Source organism: Oreochromis aureus, linkage group 7 (assembly GCF_013358895.1).
Source record: "Oreochromis aureus strain Israel breed Guangdong linkage group 7, ZZ_aureus, whole genome shotgun sequence".
Lineage (NCBI taxonomy): Eukaryota > Metazoa > Chordata > Actinopteri > Cichliformes > Cichlidae > Oreochromis > Oreochromis aureus.
The window spans coordinates 4,201,999-4,227,943 of record NC_052948.1 but is presented as its reverse complement, the minus strand read 5'-3'; the positions used below and the strand labels follow the sequence as shown (position 1 = coordinate 4,227,943).

At 38.5% G+C, this 25,945-nt stretch overlaps 1 protein-coding gene across 1 annotated transcript in view; it reads left to right on the top strand.

Annotated features, from left to right (window-relative positions):
• LOC116312545 (neural-cadherin-like) overlaps positions 1–25,945 on the top strand; it is a gene marked incomplete at its 3' end in the record, with an annotated part of 71,934 nt that overhangs the window by 13,540 nt on the left and 32,449 nt on the right. Inside the window, exons 2-4 of the mRNA XM_039615808.1 lie at positions 20,397–20,594; positions 24,292–24,517; positions 25,423–25,627. Coding sequence (XP_039471742.1) covers positions 20,397–20,594; positions 24,292–24,517; positions 25,423–25,627 — 629 coding nt within the window. The remainder of the gene's footprint in view (positions 1–20,396; positions 20,595–24,291; positions 24,518–25,422; positions 25,628–25,945) is intronic.

Genomic DNA, 25,945 nt, shown 5'->3' with positions numbered 1-25,945 from the left:
ATAGTGATGGGGTGTTCCCGGAATGCCTCCTTCTATGGTGTGCTAAACAAACACAGTCCAGGTCTGGTTTCAGTGATAGATTAATGCTGTCTCACCCATACACTGTGGCTTGTTTTCCCATTAAACCTGTGCGGCTGCCTCTGTTGCTTCTGCCTGGCCCTGGTTTTGCGTTTGTATTCGTGTGTGTAGCATCTGAGCTCGTGCACGGGCTGTGTGTTTGTTGGTTTGCCTACACAAGTGTGTCTATGGAAAGATATCGAAAGTGCTCCTTGGACCACCCCCATCAATCACCAACTCAGAAGGAAATGGAGAGAGGGATAGACGATGGAACGAAAGATGGAGGTCACCACAGAAAGAAGCATCCAGAACGAGGGAGAGGGGAGTCAGAGGAAAAATGGATGAATGGATGGAACAGTCCAGGCTGGCTCTGATTGAGCTGGGTAGTGTAGTTTATATCCTTTAAAGATAAGGCTGGGGAGCACTGCTCAGCAGCTTCCTCCCCCTGTAGCTTGAACTGAGAGTGATAATAAGAAAGCGTGAATGGGGCAAATTGAATTAATGCTGCGGCACACCATAAAAGCCCTAACTATAATGCATTTTAAAATCCTATAATGAGGAAAGAGCTAAAATAATTTCACACTCCAGTGAAGAAGATGGCCCTGTAACAGATTTTGGGCCTGGCCAACACTGCTAGGGCTTTTGTCATTTAATGTGACTCTAGGTGCTATGTTGAAATGATACTTTCTCCTACTAGCTTGGTTGCAGTGAGGTGCACGAAGCAAACTTGGTGAACAGCCCATTCAAATTCCTGCAACACATACCAAGCAAGGAGAGACTGGTGCCTGCTGATGTCTCACTCGGGTCAGTTTTTACAGTCTCGGGGTAAAACGCTGTTGCAGGGAGGGCACATCTGCCACAAAAGTGCTCCTCATTACTCTCCATTAAAAGCCTATTCAGTGATGGGGACAGCAGTACAAGTTGGAACCTTTCCCGCTTGTATCCACACGTACACTCTTGCTATGTACACATAAAAAGCTCAGATGTGTGTTTTTGTATATACACGTGGGGAAAGACAGAAAGCATTTCTCACTGCCTTTGCATGCTCTCAGCTAGGCCTTCCTCATCATTAGAGTCACACCGCCATAAAGCTGAAATTACCTCTCCATCATCAAACCTTGGAGAGTGAGAAAGATAGCTCTCTGACACATACTAACACTAACAGACGGGAGCTGATAGAGACTAATGACCAAATGAAAGCCTCTGCTATGAACCGTACACCTTTCTGGTTGGAATGGAAGAGAGCAGTCTGGTATCAACCGGCATTTCCTCTTCTCTTCTCTTCTCTTCTCTTCTCTTCTCTTCTCTTCTCTTCTCTTCTCTTCTTTATAGTTGGGTTGGTTGGAACACGTTATACTTTCCACTTAACCGCAGGTGAGTGTGAGCTGATTGGTCATGCATGTATGGTCCATAGATGCCAAAATGAAGCACCATGCATGCACACAGATATAGATACGCTTACACATGAAAGCCCACAAACGCCACATGAATGCACAAACAAGACACAAATGAACTCCTGTGTAAACTATACCCAAACACGCATGCGTGGTGAGTACAAGTACAAGAGAAAAAACAAACAAACCAAACTACACCGCATATTCCTTGCTCCAGGCAGCCAAATAAAAGCCCAAAGCAAGGTGTGAAGCAGGGCACTGAGAGTCCAAACAATTTATATCAGATCCAGATTGCACCGGAATATTCTGTCTTGCAGTGTCATTTAGATAAAGTCCCCTTGTCAATTTTCCAAATGACTGCGAACTGTATGACAGGGTGTGCATATGTGCCGCTGTGCATCATGTTATTCACAGGGTGGTGGGCTGCTGAGTGGAAGGGTGGGTGAGAACACTGTAAACTGTACTGTACATATGCTTCAGTAAATATTAGTTCCACCCCAAGTGTCTATTTGAAATGCAGCCATATCATTTCATCTCAAATTTGAGAATAGAAAGCACACTTCACAACCAGCTCTAATTATCTATATAACACATAGCTGCAAAGTTACAATACTTGACTACTAATGGAGCGCTCATGTAAATCTAACCTAATACCAGTGTGTACAGTTATTCCTCCCCAGTTTAATTTGATTTGAGAAAATACAAGGTATCCCACACACTGTCAATCACTTGGACTTTGAATTTCATTTTCAAATATCCACCAGGAAGCTCCAGTTGTTTAGTTTTCTTCTTCTGCCCATCAGAGGCTCAGCGAGTAGACAGGTCTTTATAGAAATGAGCCGAGATATGCTTTAACAGTTTATTCTCACGCAATAAATGGGCTGTCTATGGCTCCCGTGAGGGCGACTTTAACTTCCAATCTTCATTAACGTTAGAGAAAACCCAAAGAGAAGACTCTTTCACAGCCTAGACAAAGCACAAAAAGCATTTTTCAGCCAGGCTCTTTAAACACTGAAGCCACCTGCCTGAAGAAATGTGAACAGCAACGCTGTATATTCTTTTAAGAAACAACTGAAAGCCTAATTATCTTGCATTCAACAGTCAACCTGTTACTGCCCTCATTATGCTGTAGGGGCTAATATTGATTTGCTGGGAGCACAGGCTTCTGTTGGCTTTGATGATGTATTTAACATTTGTTGAAATGTTAGGAGGATTTGCAGTCCTGTTTTTTTCATGTGTGTTGGTGGTACTTCTCTGCTGTCTGACTATTGCTGGCATTGCTGATGCATTGTTAACGGTTTTATCTTCAAGGATAAGGGACTATGATCAATATTTTATATACATAAAAAAGCTATGCAGCGCATTTAAAGTGACCTTCAGCTCTTTTTTCCTGATTTTCCAAATACAGCACAACTGTGTTTTGCTCATTGCTTGAATCACTGTTGTTTTTAACCACACCAGGCAGCAGCACAGCTACATAGTATGTCAATAAACCTTTGGTGAATTGGCTGGAATTTATACCTGCATAAGATATGATATCCTTCAGTTCATATCTTTGCAATTGGTGCAGTTTGTATAAAGATTTAGTGTAACTATGACACTATTTGGTATTTGATAAGACTTTGAACTATCCAATTATGTGGCTACCTGTGACCATAAGGTGCCAGTGGCAGAATAAAAAGTCACACTTTTGTCAAGCTTAACTAAAGTTAGTAAGCTAAGCTACCAGAGGGCATAACATTTTCTCTAAATTTCTAAAATACAAAATCCTGAACGCTTGGTGCCCTGAACCAGTGAACCACTGAATCGCTCACTCTTATGTCAAAGCCTTCACACAGTCTCCCGTTTAGTTATTTTGCAAAACTATAAACACATTTTAAAATACACTTAATGTACTGACAATATAGATCAAAAAGAAAAAAATGTTTATGCTGTATATACCTAATCAAGGCGCATAGGCTTTGCCACATTCTCTGATTTACTTGCCATTGATAAATAAGAAAGTGGCCACCTTTGTGAGTAAATCGTAGTACACTGGAATAGTATACATGGGAATATGGGAAGCAGGATAATAAGAGATAAAGAATGTAACCTAATCTCAGCAGATAGTCACCATAATCACTGAATTTTTGACTGAATTGCAGGAATGTTACATTGATTTTCCTTTTGTAAGCTGCATAGCCCCTGTTTTTTGATGTAGTATATAATGAATGCTCAGTAGTGTCATTATTTATACGGGCTGTGTGTGTATGTGTGCGTGCATGTGTGCATGTTCTGAAAACATTGTGTGGTTTTGAGCACAGATAAAACTGTTTTGATGTGAGTGGTTTTGCCAGAAGGTTTTGTGAATGTAGTCTGAAAAATGGCTTTTGTGTTTACAGTTTTGAGAAAAGGGAGGAATCTTTTGAGAAATATGTCTTAGCAATTGTGAAAAAATGTGACTCTTGGAATTCATTTCAAGAAAGTTTTTGGAAGGACTGTTTGTGAGGTAGGGGAAAATGAGACATCACGTCACAACTTTACAAGCATCAAACTGAAATAAAAAAACTTGATGTTTTTAAAGAGCATATCACAAAGTAATCACTAATTACTACTCACAAACTAGGGATCCAGAAACTTAAGTCATGAGTGATGTGGATGTGGTTTACTAAAAGAAGCTGGTACTGAGAAGTGGATGAAATGTGAAGTCTGTTTGTATTTTTGGAGACTTGCAAAACAATCAAAGAGGACTTGACCTAGATGTCCTTGACATTTTCTGATGTTGTGTGTAATGAATGCTCAAATGTTATTCGAGTTAGTTATGTGTGTGATCTGAAAACACTGTCAGAGGGTATTTAAGAGGAATATAGTTTTACAAGTTGGTTAGTTGGTTGTGTTTCAGGATTTAAGAAAAGGGTAAAAGGTTTTAAGAAATGTATCCAAGAAATTACAAATAAATAAATAAATGTTATTTTTTGGCACCTTCCACCTTAGGTCACATTACAACACAGAATTAACAACAAAATCAACGTTAATAACACAAAAGCTAGAAAGCTCTAAAATCCAGGAATAATGATTGAAACATGGGGGTTATAGTTGATATGCAGATGTGAACAGGTGGGTGTTGCGCTGAGATGTGTGTAACAAACTGTGTAACAGAGTGCCTGGCTGATGAAGGTGGAATAGATGAAGGCTGTGGCAACCATGGTCTCAAGGCTGAAACAAGGGCCAGTCAGGAGAACGACTGGGGCACGGGAGCACGGGAAACGGTGTGAGGATGAAGGAAATTTGGTAAATAAGAGGGGTCCAAGTTGTGGAGAGCTTTGAAAGTGACAAACAGAACTGTGTATTGGATTCACTGGAGAATGGGGACCTAATAAAGCTGGATGACCAGTGGTATAATATGATCGGTGGACTTAGTGTGGATGTGATCCTTGCTGCAGAGTTCTGTCCAATTTGGAGCAGATTAAGATGGGTTTTTTTGCAGAGACCAGAGAGAGTGGAATTACTATAATCCATGCAAAAGGTGACCAGGACATGAACCAGAACCTCTGTCCTATGTTGAGTAAGAAAATGGGCAAAGTCTTGAAATGCTCTGTAAGTGGAAGTAAGATGGTAAAACAAAACAAAGCAAACAAAACAAAAAAAGACGAGTTCTTCTGAATATCATTTCCCATGAGACACTCACTGTGGCTTAAGTAGAAAAACAAAGGTTTCAGACATGAAAGTCCAAATATAAAAAAGTCTAACAGACTAGAGGAAAAATAAGAAAAAGGTGGAGGACAAAGAGCACGTGGTCTGTCAGCCTGAAATGATCACTGCAGCGTAAAAAACAAAAGAAAACAAACAAAAAATCCCACACAGATTCTTCAGCATCCGTAGGAAAGTACCAAGAAATGTGACTGTAAGTGATGATATTCAGCGATGATGGAAGTAATTGTTAACAAAAGATAAGATAACTGGGTTCGGGTAAACTATGGAAGGCCTGGGCTTTTCTTTGTGGCGCTTGCAAATTCTCGTCTCTGTGTGGGTTTGCTTCCTCCCACAGTCCAAAGACATGCAGTTAGTGAGGTTAGGTTAACTGGTGATTCTAAATTGGCCCTAGGTGTAAATGTGAGTGACTGTGTGTCTGTTTGTGTTAGCCCTGTCTCAGACTAGTGATCTGTCCCGCCTCTGCCCCCCCCTCCCCTCCACACACACACACACACACACACACACACCTGTGACGCTGAAAAGGATAAGTACAAGAAAATGGATAGATGGGAGATAATTTGAGATGAGATAATGAATACAGGGTTTTGGAAAACCCTAAAAAAATAATTATGATTATTATTATTATCATTATAACAACAATGACTGGCTGGGACACATACCTCAAAAACAAAGAGGATAATCTCCTTAAGATAGCTAGAGACCATGAAAGAACTAAGAAAACATTACCACTACGTTACAAAGCTGCCAAATTCAGAATAGAGCTCAAAGGGAGCTCAACACGCCAGTGATACAAATAATGGAAAACAAGCCAACCACCAGCTATGCCAGAAGAACAAAAAATAGATATCAGATAAATGTTATTATGAACACAAACCCTCAACGGTAACTGAGAATGATGAGGCTGCTGTACTATGGGATATATCAATACAAACTGATAAAGAAATCAAGACCAATAGAGCTGACTTGTCTGCTTATCGACATCTGTCCTCACTGAAAGAAATCTCTCTGAAAGTTATAGAAAAACTCTCGAAATATGAACATGGAAGGAAAGAGAAATGGAGAAGATGTGGGACATGAAAGCTACAACAGTACCAGTGGTAATCTGTGCTCCTGTTTTGGACAAGAAGGGGGTGGTAATGTCAATATATAGGAGCTGCAAAAGATAGGCATTGCTCATATATCAAGGAGGACTTTATCCATCAAGCAGACCAAGACACCCTCATGTTGTTTGTACTTTACAAACAAATTCAGGTACGAAAATATTGACAAATCGCTGATTTGTGTGCGAAGCATGCCTATGCATGATTTACACGCAGATTTTGTGCGTATGCACTGTTTTATTAATGAAGTCCACTGACCTTTCTGAGCTCCCTCCAGTACTGATGGGACAGTGGTTTGTCCTTCCCTGTTGTCATCCACACCTTCTCAGTGCTATAAAACTCAGCACACACTAAGCTTATTCATTCAGCACGTCTTTCTGTACCAGTCAAAACAATATACCATATGGTATTGCAACAGGGTTAAATAAATGTTGGCACATATATGTGAATTTCTATAACACGGTGGACAATGTCAAGGACTGTTCGGTAAAATGTAAAATTATTTTATTGTAAATGTTTTATTTAATTCTCAATAAAGCTGAAAGGCTTCAAGCCAGTGCTGTGTAATAGGTCATTACCTCTGTGAATAGTCATTTCTCTTTATTGCAACACGCTGTGGCCAAGGTAGATGTGAAAGCAGCAAAAAGAAAACTGTCAGAAGAGTTAATTCTCTAAATATAAATGAAGCTCATGTGCCACAGTAACCATGATCATCTGTGTGAAAGCAAAGCAAAGAATCCTTCTACTGTGGGTTTTGTCAGTAGACCTCATCATTGACTTTGGTAGCTTGTTTCTTTGTGTAGAGACACTTAAAACTGTTATTCCCATCGAGGCTTTCAGAAACAAATAGGACATTTTTCAACTCTATTATCTAGACACAAAGTCAACAATCAATAAAGTGTCCTTTGTATATAAAGGACATAAAGAAGGAAGAAAAGAAACTCTCATCTGTGTTCTAATGAACGTGGCCTCTAAGGTCCAGATTTTTTGACAGTCTTAAAATTTTTTTGACGTCACGTATGAGACCGCTTTTTAGATTATGTCAACAAAAAACAAATAAACAAAAATCAACCATAAAACAAATGTAATGTGTCTTCTCTTGACAGAGTTCTTTGTGTATTGGACTTTTCTATGTGACGAATATAACAGCATGACTAAAAAGATCCATGACAGAATGACTAACACTGCTTTTAAGAGCATGCCAAACATTTTGCTGGGATGGAAATTGGAACTGGCTCAATTTAAAGCTATTGACTTGAAAGTAATCTCCCCTTTACTTGTGCTTAAATAAACTATGAGAAGATTGCATATCAGAATGATTAAAGACGGTATGAAATTTTTATCTCCAAGGTTTAGAAAATAAGATTTCTCCTGCCTCACTGCACAAAAATGCCTTCTGACTGTATGAAAGGTTAGTGGAGTTCCTGATCAACCTTGAGGATTTATGTATTTCTTAGGAATATTTTGGATGACGAACTTTCTTTTAGCCCAAACTCAATAGCTTTTCAGCCTTCCCAACTGACAAACAAACCCAAACTTAGGGTTTGTTTTTTTCTAAAAATTGAGGCCAGTAATCCTGGTACATACCTATGCTAAAGTATTGTTTGGCCTGTTTGTGCTAAAAAATGACATAAAAGATAGAAACTGTGTATTTATGTAGAATTTATTTATGAAGAATTGCCCACAATTCTTACATCGATAATAAGTTCACGTTTGAGAAACAATAAAGCATAAATTTTTTTATCTTTTAAAAACCTAGAATAATAACTGGACTACTGTCATTATATGCAGGCATTAACCAGACTTGTGAAATCCAATCTCAAAACACATTTTTAGTCATTGGCATGAAAGTTATTTACCTATTTACTTATTTATCTGTTATTTAGCATTTGCTATTTGATATTGATGCTATTTGATTTTGTTACTTCATTTTATTGTGTAATTTCTATCTTTTTACAGCACTTTGATATTGAACATTTGATTTTGTTACATTGTATGTAATTAATCTTTTACAGCACTATATAAATAAATAAATAAACGATAAATGATAGTTCAGCTTTTATAGCTATAAATCAGATTAAAATTAATTAATTAATTAATTAATGGTTTGCCTCTTACCTAGAGAGCAGAACATATTCTGTGATGCTGGGTAACAAATACTCTTCCCCAGCTACACTCACTTGTGGAATACCTCAGGGCTCTATTCCAGGCCCTGTCTTATTCTCCTTATACATGCTCCCATTAGGCTTCATTTTTCAGAAGCACCAGATCTCTTACCACTCTTATGCAGACGATACACAGTTCTACCTTTCTCTAAAACCAGGTGCTGATAGTACACTGCAGAAAGTCTCAGAGTGTCTTAGCGACATAGATTGCTGGATGTCTCTGAACTTTCTCAAACTAAATCATGACAAAACCGACATTATAATCTTTGGTAAGCAGGACTCTATTAGTCTCATAAAATTTGGGCCCATTATCAGCTAATGTACATCCCCATGTAAAAAATCTTGGTTTCATTTTTGATTCCACTCTCAAGCTGGACAAGCAAATAAATTCAGTTGTTCGTGGCAGTTTTTTCCAACTCAGGAGCATTTCTAAACTCAAAAATATCCTGTCATCTAAAGACCTGGAAACTGTTATCCATGCTTTCATATCTTCACGTCTTGACTATTGTAACTCTCTCTACTTAGGCATTTGTCACTCAAGCCTGACCCGCCTGCAACTTGTTCAAAATGCAGCCACAAGGCTCCTGACCGGTACTAGAAAGAGAGAGAATATTACCCCGGTACTCGCATCTCTACATTGGCTACCAGTTAAACATAGAATCGATTTTAAGCTTTTACTATTTGTTTTTAAGGTTACATTTCAGATCTTCTTAGCCTGCACTTACCCACTCGATCTCTGCGCTCCTCCAGTCAGATGGTTTTATCAGTTCCACGCTCCCAGCTCAAATCTAGAGGTGACAGGGCTTTCTCCATTGCCGCCCCGAGACTCTGGAATAGTCTTCCCCCCTTCATAAAATCCTCTTCATCCTTGGAAGTCTTTAAATTGAATCTCAAGACCTACTTTTCCAAGGCCTTCGGATCTCTTTGATATCTTTTTTATTCTGTCTATTTGGTCTCTTATCTTATTGGATGATGTTGTATGTGCATATACGTTATGTTCACATATGTGTGCTTGTGTGTGAATGTGTACAGTTTTGTATATGTACGTGCATATTTGCATGTACATTATATGCTATATACTCTTACATGTCTTACAATTCTTTTTTAAAACGTTTTCCTTCTACTTTAATTCTTTTTTTATATTATCCCTCTGTTCAGCACTTTGGCCGACACTTGATGTCTTTTAAATGTGCTATATAAATAAAGATGACTTGACTTGACTTGAATTAAAAACTATAGGGTGCTTTCATGAGGTGCTGTATGAGCAAAGAAGCAAACCCTTTTAGTCTGTTCCCAGGTGGTTGCTAGGCAACATGTGTAACATCATAATATCTGATATAGATGAGAACCTTCAGGGGCCCAGGATGCACCTGTATGCCAAATTTGGATGCTCAGCTCCTGTACACACAGCACACACAGACAGATATTTCATGTATTGAGGAATACTTCAACCCCACTGTTTGTCCAAACATAAGATTCATTTCTTCTTCCGTCTTTGTTCGCATAATAGCGAACACTGCTTTCACTTCTGTAAAGTGACTACTGTAAACAAAGGGTTAAACCGTAGACTAGTCATCCAGATAATGTTTACAAGTGCCCTACACAGCATTTACAACCTGTTAACAGTTTACAATGTTTTACATCTGTTACTTTACAATAGCCATTCAGATGTTCACAGATAGTTTATGAAACAAGTTTCAAATACTAAGTATACATTAATAATCACCATGTCATTGTTTGCTACCACAATATAAAAAAAAGTGTTACGGTTAAACCCTTTTCTATAATATATTCATTTGGGCCAAGTTACTGAGATAAAACCAGCAAAGGTTCCACAGACAGAAGCAAGGAAGAAGTTTTTGAGTAAAGACATGACATTTTGATTACCTCAGCTGGGAAAATTTATATTCTCATCTTTATCGCTTGCAGGGATTTGATGAGTCACTTTGAATGTGACTAACGTTCCCATCATGGATGTATTTTTTGCTTCTCCACTCTTCTGTCAGTTCATGTTCAAATGATATCTGGTCAGCATGTTACTACTTTGAATTTTTGTATGGTACAGCCAAAAAAGAAAAAAAAAGGTGCACTTGTGCTCATGTGTCGGTTTTTTTTCCAATAGAAATGCTGAAGAATTTATTATTAATTCTCATTCAGGCAGGAATTTACAGTTTTATTGCAAAAGAGCCCTTTACACCAGACAATATAAGTGAAAGCAAGGCAAGCAGCAAAAGGATCTGTAGCCTTCAAATTTTTAAGTTATGTCCACTTAAAGTTGTGCATACTTCATTATACGGACTTCAAGTTACACCATCCTTCCTTGAAGATGTTTGACCCTCTGAGGGCATTCTGGCTTTCATCAGTTTCTCATTAACTAGTACAACATTGAAAAAAAAAACACTTTGATGAAAAAATTAACTTTGAAGAATAATATAAGATGTTTGAAGAATAATATATGACCCTCATTGAGCTTTTAAAATGCAGAATTTACATAAATAATAAAGATCATAATTATTGACAAAAACTGAACTAAATTTAAAAAGAAAAATGTAGCAAGGGGTGTCGTAAGAAAAACAACATCCAAACAGACATCACCCATGACCCGATTTTTGCTGTCTCATGTTTTAACATACTGCGCTAACTGAATGTCAAACAGAAGGAGCATGCACCTCGGGCTTTTAAAATTAGCATATTTTGGAAGAGCAGAGGGCACATACCATCAGAGTAGTCGATGCTGTAACCCCAAACACTTGCACATGACTACTCAGCAGTAAGTGCAATTTTTAATTTTACATTAATGCATGCAGCTCCTCCCATTAGGACATCTTGGGAGCTTCTTTTTGGCACAGAGTGCCCGTCGTTCCATATTTATGACACTGTATATGAAACATTAAATGCCCCGAAATTATTAATTGTGTAAACCAAATTTTGTGGCTACTGGTGCAATATGACTTTAGAGAAATATCTTTGCAATAATCAGCATCATCTCTAATTTAAAATGTAGATAATTAAATCTTCAAAATGATCAATAAAACTTTAGTTGTATTAAAAAAGAGGCCAAACAAGTCTTTACAGCAAATAAAACACAGTTTACAAGTAAAGTCCTTATTAAAATCCTGATATAGTACATTGCGTTCCTGTCTTGCAGCCTGCAGACACAATCCTCTGAAAAGCATAGGAGGAACTGATAACATTAATGGTGGCTGTGTGTGGTATTATACAAAAAATATGACGAATGCATTTTAAAGCTTTACCATCTCTCGTTTTAGAGTTTACATATCTTTTGATATGAATACCAAATAGAGCCTTTTTCTCATAAAAAATACTGCATGGCTAAACATTTAAATTTCACCCAATCCATAGGGAAAATGGACTTTGCCACTTGGCCAGAAAAGTGTGAAAAGAAGAGATTTCAACCTCAATCAAATGCCTCAGTAAACAATTTCCTAATGAGTTTACTTTGTCACTTGCTGTTTTCAGATCTTGTTTAACACAGCATGATGTATATATTATAAATTATGGTCCCATTCAGAGTGAAATAACTAATAAAACAAGGTATGATTTCTAAGTTAAATGAACATGCATTGTCCTTGGGCTCTCCATTAGATCTGTCCTGGTTCATGGTAACAAAATGTAAAACTGGGGCGTTCCGACAGTGCCTGTGTCCATTATTTATATACAGTCTATGGCATTTTGTTTAACCCGGTGACAAAAGGAACAGTAAAATATCTGTATTATACAAATGTCTAAAGACACATTTCAAATCTACATTCAGTTTATGGGTGGCAAAGGCTATACCAAAGGAGGTCTTGAAAAGACTTCCATTTATAGTCATTTAACTCTAGAGTCTGGCATGTCAAGAGAGGGAAAACAGTTGTTTTAGCTAGTTAGAATTTATCATGAATTTCATGATTGTATAGCACTGGTCTTATACCATATATTGCGTTTTTAAAACAGGCAGCTTTTGACTGAAAGTGTGTGGGTAGTGCCTGCAATGCAAGGTCTTCCTGGGGTTTAAGCCTTAAGCTGCAGAATTGTGCAGGATCCCAAAGATAGAAGTGTATGATGCTTAAAGCTCTCATCATGTGAATGCTGGGAAGCTACTTGTCTGGCCTTGCCTGTGGCTCTAGAGAGCAGCACACACATCACTGAGGAAATGAGGATGGAGGTGAGGGTAATGTGACGCTATAACTTTTTCTACTGGTCCGAAGCATCGCATACAGCATGCAATAAAAAGAGGAGTCAGTGAGTCAGAGGTCAGCTTGTGTTTTCTGAGACTTTAATACTGTATTCACTGATAAATTGCTTGAGGTTATGCTTCATGATTATGCTGAATAAACTGCAGAATTATGGTATTTATTATTTAATGAGCATTACTGTTTGAAAATAATTAGATGAAAAATATCTTGTGGATATGAAAGCTTGCTGCAGACATGAAATATTTTAAAGCAATTTTGAACAATTAAACTTATTAAATGTTGTTATTTTTATATGTGAAACCAAAAAGAGTAATTCATAAGCCGCAGTTGTTTTAAGTGAAATTGAAAATATTTAGCTAAATTATTTATTTTCCTTTCCCAGAAGGCTGCACATTACCAGTATATCTCTATTCAACACTTGCTCCTCACTAAATCCTCCTCTTTTGTGCGGGTGAATAGAAGTGAATAGGGCACATTTTTTCTCAGCTCAAAGCAACAAACAAAAGGGATGGAAGAAGTTTTAGAATTCGTTTGGCTGGAATACAAGAAACATGAACCCAGACACCAGAAAAGAGACTGTAGCTGTCAGGGGCCAGTTGGAAAAGATCCATCCATCCATCCATCCATCCATCCATCCATCTTCTAAACAGATTATACTGCTCAGGATATGGCTGGGCAATGAATGGAATAATAAAAATTTACACATAGGTATATTTGTAAAATGATTTGTGCCACATACCTTACACTTAAATCCAAAACAACCAGTCACTGTCAGATTGTGCTCCTGATTATTATTTTTTTATGTTCAGATGCCCACACAGACCCTACAATAGCATACAAACTCACAAAAGAAAAAAAACAGCCAAATGCTACAAGGCTGCAGGGTTAACAGCAAGTATCTGAGATTATATTTGAATCCTGTGCTCAAACAAACAAACATTTAAAAAATATTTTCATTATTGTCCAACACTAGTCATCTTCGTAAGTGGTAACATGGCAACAAGAACTGTGTAAGTAAATAACTGAGTAGGAAAAGTTTATTTATAAAGTGCTTTTCTCTGGCATAAAAGTCGTAAAGTGCTGTACAAGAATTAAAGTACCAAATCAATAGAGAAGCATGTGGAAACTGAATGAAAAGAGATAGAGACCTAAACAGAAAATGTGAACAGAAGGCCGTTTTAAAACAGTTAAAACAACAAGTGTATCCCATCCCATTTATCTCTATAGTGCCTTTTGGAAATATTTTACTCTTTTCTGCAATATTTGTCGTTTTTTGCTGGATTTGCATCTCTTTCAGTAAATGTGATTTGCAGTTTGCAGCATTTTCTTTTGTAAAATTGGTTTCCTTAGTTTGCTTGTGTTCTGTGTATTTGCCTTAACACCCCCACCCCCCTAGCCTTCTCTGAAATTCAGCCCAGATTTAGAGAAACAGAAGCAGTCATGAGTGCAGACAAGAAAAAGAGAAGCTGTTGCAATCATGTGGGTACCCTATGGCTTCAGTAAAAACAATGCAGAAGGGAATAAAGCACAATGCAAATAATGCAAGAATAAAGTTACCATGCCAAAAAGAAACACAGCCAGTTTGTTCCAACATATTTAACACAATCATGTAATAGAACATGGCGGGTGGAGGTCCAACTCCTCAGACACATCAGCCTATTAAACGTGTGTTCAGCCCATCATGTTTAATTTGGTAAGTGACTTAGCAAAGATGTCTAATACTTAAGCTATTTAATATTTGAGTTCAAGGTAAAAGTAACAGTTGACCATGTTAATAGAATAGAATAGAATGCCTTTATTGTCACTATGCAGTTGTACAGTGAGATACAGAGCATCTCCAACTCAGTGCAAACAAATTGGGGGGGGGCACAGTTCTACAGCACAACATACATATGAACTGTATTAACAGAAAAAAATATATAAAATCTACAAATATACAATCCGGTGTAAAAAATAAATATTTAAATAAATAGTGTCATGTATATACAATTCGGGTTATTGCACATAGAATTTGGTATTGCACAGTGGTGGTTTATAGAGGGAAAGTGGGGGGTTGGGAAAATGGTGTGTGTATGAGTTAAGGGTGGTTATGGCCTTTGGGAAGAAACTGTTCTTGAGTCTGTGAGTCTGTAATACTGTATTTAGGTATTATTGGATACCTATACAGGGTTTCAGAGCCCAACAGGTATAGGAATTTTAACAATGATACTGGTAATTGGTGAATTAAAAATCTGATGTAGCAGCTGATATACTCTCTTTCTTTCAGACGCACAAAACATAGACAGATTTCCCGGACATTTGTTACCTGTAGTTACATCGTCTTTACTAAGGTTACTAAGGTAATGTAACAGCTACATACAGTTACTCATTTACACTTTGGCTAGCGTTGCTTACCTCAGCTGGTTGTTGCCGAGTGCACTCTGGTGGGTAAATTATGTAATGTCCACACTTATAAGATATTTGAAGGGTGTTTCTCCAATCTCTCTGGACTTTTCTATTTCTGTTACAAATGCTGGTACCGATATCTTGGCAAATACCTAATACTGCCCCTGCCGATATCAGTCAGGCTATAACAAGGTTATGGGTCTGACACCAGAAATTTGAGAGACAGACTGAAAAATTATTAATACCTAATTTTTGTATTTCCGAAAAGAATTAATACTCTTATTATAAGTACTGTGAGTCACTAGTAAGCTGGATGGGTCCACAATTCATGCACACCACAGTGGTGTTAATCCCAGCATACAATCATTTAAACCCCAAATATCCTAAAACTGAAGACAGTACAGACACAAACATTCAATTGTATAAACTGAAAAAATCAAACAATAGATGTTTTCTCAGGACTTGGATTATGTGTAGCAAATAAATAATTAATTATATATAATTTGAGAATCACTGCATTTTCTCTAGATTTTATAGAGCTTTTAAGAAATTGAGCATTTATAAACAATTTAGGAGTATGATTTATATAAGTACTACAACTTCATTATCAGCACAATAGTGTGATTTACTTTGCTTTTTATATTTAATGTAAGATTTTCCATAAATGTAAAACTCAATTTCCAAAACAGTTGGGATGCATATCAAACCTTATATTGCCCCAGCTGAGGTAATAAAGGCTGGAAAAGTTGGACAATTACTAAATAAAACCTGGTAGCACATTCCATTATTAATGCTAATTGGCAACAAGTCAGCAGTATGATTGGGCATAAAAAAAGAGCTCTGCTGGAAATACTTTAAGAAGCATAGCAGAGGACACAGGGTGAAGAGAAGATGGTGCAACTTGAATTTACGGTGTCTTGTTAACCTTCTGTGAGTGCCATAAAAGCTTTCCAACAGCTTAATCCATCTAAAACCAAAGATGGACAGATGCCGACCCCAAACATATGAAACTGATGGCAAGCCCTAGCAGCTCTCCCGCTGCGTTAAAGCTGAGCCCCCCACAAGCATAAGAGGACCGGATTTGACCCACACCTCATTTCAAAGGCAGTGGAGGAATGTTATTAAGTGTCTGATTTTTGACTGTAGACAACAACAAAATCAAACAGAAAAAGAGAGCCATCAAGTGGGAACAGCACAGAATCTGGCTTTAGCAGAAGGCAGAATCTGTGATAGGATAGGGTGCATTATGCACACGGAATAGCTTGCACATCCATCAAGGCATCATTACTGCTGACAGAGCAAAATATGCTGTTCTGTTATCCAGATGAGGTTTTTTTAGAGAAGGTCTTGCTTATTTCAGGAAGCCAGCTGCAAACAAAATTCTACACATGTTCTCAAATGGCCTGCTCTCATTTAAAGCCTAATAGCCATTGAAAAAATAAAAATACAAAACCCTATATCAAAACTTTTTGTTTCATTTTAATACTGCTTTTTAAATTTTTGAGCATAGTTTGGGTGTATAGTACCTACACATAAATGATGATATTGCTGCAAAGTCTGCAAAAAACATACTGACCGCTTTATTGAACACCATTTTTGACAATTTCTGCAGTGATGCGGATTTCGGACTGGAAGAAATGAGCAGAACTTGAGGTCGTCTACCGTTTCTAATTGTTCTGGGATGAAAGTGCCTGCATGTGTATTTACATGCTTAGCGTGTCAGCCATTCTGAGCCGAGCAGAGTCCGTGGTGTGCGGCACCGGAATCTCTGAGTTAATAGATTTTTGTCCCCAGTGCTTTTAGCGTGTTGATCTCCTGCTGATGGCTTCACACTCTGCTTTAAGCACAGAGATGGGGGAGGGGGGGTGGGCGGCTTTGAATAGAGCCTCCTTAACACTGCAAACATTTGGCTAATGTACCTCATTACTTCCCCTTTGAGCTGATTTTCATTTTCCATTCACTTGCTGCTAAAAAAGCACCCCTGAAATTCCGCGTCTCACACGGGCCATTGATATTTATGCTTGCAGACGCAATTTGCTTAATTCCACACAGAAATATTTGTATCTTAATTTCTCCCCTCGATGAGAGTACAAGGAACAGGGGATGCATTAGAAAAAACCTGTGTTGTTAATTATACTGTGTGTTCTGTCTTAATTTTCTCCTCTCACGGTCCGCTACTGTATGTTTTCTTTCCAAACATAGATTCTCCCACCATCTATTGTTGTGCTACGCTGTTTGTTGTGCTTCCCCTGTGCTCTTGTCTCTGCAATGTTATTTGGCGTTCTGAGCTAACCATCACACAATGCTCCTTCTACCACGCTGCCTCCTTCTTCCCTCTCTCTGTCTCTTTCCCTCTCTCTGTAGATATTTGTGTTTCTGTAGCTGTGCCTCTCTCCTTTACTCTGTTTCCTCTCATCCCCTTCCCACACACCCTCACTGTCCTTGTACTGTGGGCAGTGTATATGTGCACAGAAGCACTTGAGACAACTTTTTTTCATACAGGCAAGCCACTTAGCAGCTTTATATAGCGAGTACCCAAGGAGAGGATTAACAGCAGGAAACATCAACAGAATGGCTTGCAGTGATAGAACACACATGCATATCACTGCACACGCGCGCGCATGCACTTGGAGCTACACCATTGTACTTACTGAGCCTTTGCCAACCACACATTGCACCTCTGCCATCCAACTTTTTATGATACATTATTATGTTAGTCATCCAGCATATGCTCTTATCCATATGGGATTCTATTGTAAAATATAGACCAGCCTTTCATCACGCTGGGCACAGAAAGCATATTTGACGTTAAAAGATCCAGTGGAGCCTGTGAGCCCCTGCCCGTTATTTGATCACATCTTTTGTCTTGGTCAGGTAAGGCAGCTCGTGTCAGTTTGGTGCTCACAGGGCATCATTCACAGCATCTCCCTATTTAGATCAGAGAGGAATCGCACGCATTTGCAGCCTCAGAACATGCAGCGTGCACTCTCCTTTGCCCGTACACACATATGGACTCTCACCTTGCACACGCAAACCCGTACACACATACAACATACACACACACACTCATACGCACTTACTACTACATTCTTCATTATCATTCCAGAGCTGATAGGCTCTAATTATCTGCCTTGGCTCTGATTAGTCTCTCTGTAACAAGCTAATTAGATGGAGCCTTGTAAAATCATCACCACCATTACCACAGAGACATGCCTGGGAAAGACACCAACAAGCAGGAGGCGAGGAATGTGTCTTGCACCACTCCCTGCAAAGATTTGATAGTCAACTAAATGTTAAGTGCTGGAGCTCTGATTTCTTTTTGATTAAGTGCCTTTTAAACCCGTCTACTTTGCAATAGAATCTTTATCCTTTCTCATTATTCATCACGAAAGGATTGTTCCGTCTTACAGAGCAGGATGATCTGGCTTAAAGCGCATAAATTGCCGCTGTCAACATTTTAGGAGATAGCATCTGAACATTGATTAGTTTCTCTGCCCCCACGATACAGTGGCTATTTATCCAAAACGAACTATCGTCAGATCCCAGTCAGAACTTTCCTCTCCACAGAGCAACTTTAAAGCCTGAGCAGAAAGCGAGATTAATTCTCTCCTCTAGCTTCTTCCTCTCTCTGTTATTATCCCTCTAACAATCCTTTTAGGAGCTGTCACACACTTTATAGCTATTGTGTTTCAGTTGTGAACACTCACGAGCTAGTATGGAGTGTAACACGTTGCATTTTTCATCAAAACGCATCTTAACTGTAAAAGAGTTCAAAAAGAAATAGGAATTGTGATCTCCGCATCCACCTTCTGTTTTCCAACTCATTTGAGCCAACACAAGGTGCTGTCAAATATTTTCATGCAGTTTGAAGACTTCATACCATTTGCTGTGTGCATGTACTCATTAGAGGTATATAGTTTTACATTATCAGCTATAATAGACTTTGGAAAGACATTATGTTGCAGAACATTATGGAAACCAGCTAAGTAGAACTGCTTTATACAGACAGCACATCTGTTGAGGCAGCCCTCAGGTAGTGAAAGGATGCATCGCACACTCCTGCTGCTTTTGTCTTGGATTAAAAAGTACATACATAGCCTGTGGATAGAAACATGAAACCTTTTACATAATGGGATTTGAAATCCATAGTTACTTTTAGCCTTTAGGTAACTCACCTCTGTGCCTAAGTGTCCATGGTGTGTGTTTGTGAGAGAAAGACAGGAAGATAGAAAGCGACATGCAAGTGTGTGTTTGAGACGGGATCGCTTGCGCGTGTGTGGGGTTGTGTTCAGATCTGTATGTGCATGTATTTGTGTGTGTCAATGTGTTTGTCCTGGCAGGGGGTTTTTCTTTTCTGGGGTGAGGCAGATGGCCTCTGTGTATTGCAGTCTACTGAACTGTTTGGCACCTCTTCTGACATATTCCTTCATGCCACGTTGACACAAGATCACAGCCAATATTTGCGAAAATAGTGTCTTAGCCTACAATTCTGTGACTTGCTCCACATCGCAGGAATAGATACTGCATAAAATGTGTCCTAGATTGGGCCCTGTGACAGTGTCGCGAGTTTTTCTTGCGAACATTGTTTCCAGATTGTGTCATTGTGTTTAATGTGGATAACGATCCCTTACTATCAGTTCCAGGAAAAGTCACGCTATGCTTCTGTCATAGAGACACAGTTTTACACCGCCTCTCCTTGGGTGCTGTTGTGCTCCCTTGCTGTCTGCCCCGGCTTAGGTTGAGCGAGTTGGTAATTGGATTCCTGGAATCTTCTTATTCACTTCAGTGAGGCAGTGTGCAGGCGACAAAGTGCCTGCAGTCGTGAGGCATCATCCCCACGCCCCTGTGGGAAGATCAAGGTAGCTTTACCCCAGACATGGTAGATGAGACTGTGGCTGAGGCTCTCTCCCATGGGAACCAAGGTGTCTGGATGCCTGGATGGAAACCCTGATGGAGAATGAATGGATGATGTCATATCCACCATCCTCAACCCTGGGCCCAAACATACCTCCTGACATCCACTTACAACAATTTCCTGAGCTTCTGGCAGCTATGGTGCAGCAAAAGAAAGTGGAAAGATAGCCGTTAAATTACTAAGTTAAAGATAGTGTGGTAATTGACTTTGACCAGACTTCTGAGCTGAATTGAGACTGTAGCGGTATCAGTTTCACAGTACAGGCACAGAAAAACCCCCATTAACATTTAGTTTAATCTTGCAGTCCTGGTTTTTGCTAGCTACTGGAGAGGATGTATATCTCCAATACCTGTACCCTTAGTTGACTCTGTGCTTGTTGGCGCTTCACATTCCCCTGGCAACATGTCTCCCTGCTGCACACTCAGTTACATGACAGCTGTCACTTTTTGTAACCAGAGCTCCATCACTATCTCTGCACTATCCCCCAGGCCCAGACTGGTACCTGAACAAGGTGAAGTTGAAGATCACTGATGTCAATGACAACGTCCCTGAGTGGAATATGAAGCCGTACCCCTACCTGGCTGTTGTATCCCCTGAGGCCCCTGCGGGAACGTTTGTCTACCAGCTCCAGGCTCATGATGGGGATGAGGGTAAAAGTGGAGAGGTGGAATACTTTTTGTCAGATGGTAAGCTTTCTGCTGTTCTCACACACACACACACACACACACACACACACATATAGAAGGGAAGTTGTATTAAAATAGATCGTGTTGTTGTTAAAATAAGTTGACAAGCTATAGAGACTTGAAAATAAATACAAGTAGTCAGACACCAGTTCTCAGACATGACAGCCAGAGGCATTCACACATTCATTCATGCATTCATAGGCTCTTTAGGTGTCCGTTAGATTCTCTATCTCTCTGTCACCCTATTTCTCTTTTCTTCTGTATCTCTGTCCCTCTTCCTTTTTCTACACACACATACACAATTGCAGCAGTCGCACACACACACACAGCCAGAGGCCTTCGCACATTTGTTTATGCACTTATCATGCACTCTTGTCTATCTCTCTAATTCTCCATGTTGCATACGCAGAGTAAATTCTGCAGACACACACGCTAAAATACACATTCACGCATTTGGCTGTTGGAAGTCTGCCATAGTAGACCCCCTGGTGGTTGAGGGGATAGAGGTTTGTTCACATGTCAGAGATTGGGGGATGTGCTAATCTTGCCAATGGGGCTTTACAAAACACTACTGACTTCCCTCTGACTCGCATTAGTACATCGCACAGCTTCACGTTTTGACTTTAAACCACAATACTACAAAGCGGCCCTTGTCTTTGTCTCGCCCCTTGTCTATGCTGAGAACTCATATAAGCAGTGACATTTGTCAAAGCAGCTAACATAAACTTAAAAGAACTAGATAAAAATAAACATTGAACAACTAGATATTTAATGTAAGTAAGATAGAACCAATGTTGAGATTTCATATTATTTATTTAACCCTCTTATCCTGTGCTTAATTTTAAAAACCTGAAGATGAGATGAGATGACAGTAGCCGGCCTTCCGTTGATCAGTGTCACCCTGATTGACCCAATTTTTTTAGTATTCAACAGCAGCAGAAAAAGTAAAAGTGCCCAGAGTTTTTGTTTTTGTTTTTTTTGCATAGAAACACTTGGTTAGGTTTACATGCAGTCCTCCTCATCCTAATGCATGGTGTGCATCCTTGTGATTTAACAATAGTGTTGGACGGATTTTTCCCCCATCTTTTTAAAAATATTTAGAGTCTTACATTGATTACTTCCATGTTTGCTTGCTTGGCACATTGATACCTTTGTTGATGCATTGCTCCTACCGGCTGTCAGTCTGTGGAAGAGTGGGAAACCAATGGCAGGATGATCATAACTACAATGGGACTCACTAATTAAAACATTTCTCCATAGCATAGCTGCTAATCAAAATTTCTACAAACACCACAGTCAGAAAAAAATGTTTTCTAACTTAAGGAAAAGTAGAAGTTGAGCAGCTTGATGTAAACTTAAATTGCAAAGTAAAAGTAGCCACTCGTCAGTATAATTACTAATGTTTAGAAGGTGAAAGTCATAACTAAGAATGTCTAATGAGTATATAAAGAAGAAGTTTGGTCATTCGCTATATTTCTCACAATCCTAACAAATCTTATCAAACCTGTGTAACCACTGCCTGATTTATTCCTCTGATCCCAAGACCTCCATATATTTCCAAAATAATTAAAAAAAACACATCAATAAGTCATTAAGACATACTGCTGAAAGGGAGACATTTCCTTTGTTACAATAAACATTAGCACTGTGGTTCATTTTGAGTCATTCCCATATGCATTGTTCTGTTACTTCATTGTGTATTAATACATTTTTATTGCCTATTTTATAGCTTTTTTTCTGTGTGATTTTAAAAATCGTTGTCTCCAATATTTACAAATTGGCTTGGTTCATATTATTAAGTCACATTATTGAGAGAATTAGGAACATAGTGTTGGATTTGGCTTTTTATAAGATTTGTGAACAGCCTGAATATTATAGAACTTATTAATTACTGCAATCCCCAAGGCATAAAGTGGGGACACTACATAAAATGTAAATTTAAACAGAATGCAATCATTTAAACATTTCATAACCCCTTATTTTATTTACAGTATCAAACAGAAAAAAAATAAAATGTTTAAATGTAGATAATGTACCATTTTAATAAAAAATAAAGCCATTTTGGCTTTGATGGCAGCCACAGTGAAGTTGAAACAGAGCCATGTTTACCATTTCATCTCAATAAAAAAGGGTAAAAACTGTGTCATTTTTCTGGAATCTTTCTTGAGCACATGCAGTGCATGTCTCAGTGAAGCTTGAAACCTGAGGACTGATTTTCAGCCATGTTTATCAGAATTTGGGAATTTTTTGATGATATTATTTACTGTAGACGAGCTAGATGATGAGATATTCAAAGCCTTCACGAGATTATGCTGACAAACATTATTCTGAAGTTGTTCCACAACTTGTAGATGCAGTGTTTTGCAGATTAGTGAACCTCTACTGCTCTAAGATTTTCTTTTTATATAAGAATTTAATCATAATTTATTTAATTACACGATGGTCATCCAGATAGTACAACACAAAACTCAAAGTGCAAGATGTGCATATGTCTTCACATTCTTAAACTGATCCTCAGTTCCATTTCTGACACTTGTTTGTTGCAAACAACAATAAAACCTCAATTATTCCTAACCCCATTTATATTATTAATGATTTTCTGAATAAAATATTTAAATCATTTAAAACTGTAACATGAAAAAGAGTCATTTTTTCTAAATTCCACAGAAAAGGCCATTTTTGAACATGAATATTTTTGAATATGAAAAATCGCTCTTTACAATTTAAAGTGTAGTGCTTGGAAAGGCTTCTTTGTCAATATAAGCCTTGAGAACAAGCAAACTACTGAGGACCAAGGCTGAAATTTCAACTGACACTGCACTGCTGTCAGTAATAGAAGTCCTGAGGTCAGTGAGACCTGATAACCAGTCATCAATTCTCACCGGGCAGAACCGGCCATCAGCTTTGACTTTATATATATATATGAGGTTTTTGATGAGCCTCCAAACATTCCTGGCCCCTCTATTCAAGCTTATCGTCATCTTGGGTACAGAGCTGCTCTTTAGTTTCACACGCTGTTCTTTCAAAATGACAAGTGAGGGAATGCATTCATCACTTCATGGCAACTGGGGTGCCTAAAGGATCTGTGCTTGGTTCCCTTCTCTTCTCAGTATGCTCTGATTCTGATGATGACATCTAAATGTGAAGAGCAAATATACATTAAGGTATATACTAATATGCCTAATAGTAACTAAGATATAATTTTTAAGAGTTTAAACTGTTTATGATCTGAATTCTTTTACGTTACCTTCAATTTGCTGTCATTAGTACATTACTTTGGTCCAAAGTGTCTGTAAAATGAAAAATGCAGTTGCTGTTAAATATCTGTCAGAATGACTAAAAACAAATAGGAGTTAAAAATAATTGAAGTTCTTGTTGACAGTAAATAAACTATCAAAAGATTTTAATATAAGTAAAAAGTCCAAAAATGATTAAACGTAACAACAGTTGTTGACTATTATGATTAATGAATTGCACAGAATGAATAAAATTAAACGTGTTTATACATAAATCATATTTATTAATCCTATTAAAGCTTAACAGATTGTATAAATCTTAATTCCACAAACACAGTAAGACAGAAATTCCTATTTCAAAAGGCTATTCGGGAAACATTTCTGTGTTTGCATTCAGGCGATCGTCCTTGCACTGGTTTGGATCCAGTTGTGGAAAATAATGTCAATGTATTTCCCTGTAGGCGGTGATGGCTGCTTTGCTGTTGACAAGAAGACAGGCCAGGTGGTGACCACAGGGCTGGTACTTCAGAGGGAGAGAGAGTACTTGTTAAGTGTGGTGGCCCTTGACGGCATGGGGAGCCGCAGTGCCCCTGCCATGCTCTCTGTGGTGGCAGGAGCTAGAGCGCCGCAGTTCACCAATACAAGCTATGCCATCTCAATACCAGAAAACACACCTGAGGGACAGCCGTGAGTACTGCCTGTGTTTGCATCCACTTATAAACATACTCAGGGATACGTTCCAGCTGCGTATTAGGAGCAAAATATCACGAAAAATGGTTTTCTTCTTCCAGTGTGTTAGAAAATATTAATTCTGTACAGCTGAAATTATTATATTTTTACAAGTCATTTCTTGTTAAACACATATGCCAGGCCTTTTTAGATCTTTATCTGTTCCCATCTGGTTATCAGCAAACACTTTGTGTCAGATTCCTTATTGCTGCCTCGGTATGTTTAATTGCCTGATACTGCAAGCACAACATTAAAAATGCAACAATATAGTAGACATATTTTTAATACACTTAATTTCTGTAAATTAACAAAGACTAAGATGAATGCAGGCATGAGACGATGTGCTGTCTCACGGAGTGACTCACATGAGGACAGTTACACATGCAGACTTTAGCATAATAATATAAATCACTGAAATTTTGGTATGTATAGCTCTGCTGTGCGAACATAAGTCCTACAATAATGAATGCAGACATGCATAAAAACACACAAAAGGTGTCAAATCTCAAGCATAACTTGTTAAGAATTTGTTAATAAATATTCATTTGTTCACACCAGTGCACTCAAGCATGAACTGACTTATTATCATCACACACTATTAGGGAATGCAAACTCTCTTCACTGTCAAAACAAACACTGATATCTACATAATAGTATCACATTATTACACAGAACTGACGATCACTGATTGACTTTGTTTATAGCACATAGCCAATGGGCCATACAATAATTGATTTCATTACAGCACAGTGCTGATGTAGGAGAAGAGGATTTCGATTCTAATTCAACAAGGGTGCAGCTAAAATCAAACAATAAAGACTGTTTTTTCCATTTCTTTTAATCGCTTTCTCTTTGTTCTACAGCTTCCTGGTGGTGTTTGCTATCTCCTTCCAGAAGCAGCAAATCAGCTATAGCCTGCTGATCAATCCCAGTAGCCTTTTTAGCATTCAGCAGGAGACGGGGGAGATCAGTCTGACCAGGACACTGGATTATGAGAATGACCAGCGACGCTACCTTCTGATGGTGCGAGCCAGTGAAGAGCCAGGCAGCCTCAGCACTGCAACTGAGGTTAGTTTAATTAGACAGAGATACGGGCACCAAATAGGAGTCATGTAAGAGTTCAAGCTCTGTTGTAATCTGAGGCCAAAGCTGAGGTCCACTGTGATGTTTGTGACTGCGACTCAGGCATTTACTATTACTTTGGAGAATTAAACGAAATAACAAAATTGTTCTGCTGTTTGGATGATTTTCTCTGTCGCGCTCTCCCACTGGACTGCCACAACCCTCCGAGGCAGGCAGATTTTCATCTAAATAGCTCATAACGGTTAGCAAAGCTGCTTAACAACAGTGACCTGTTGACATCACACTGCTTGACACCACACACCA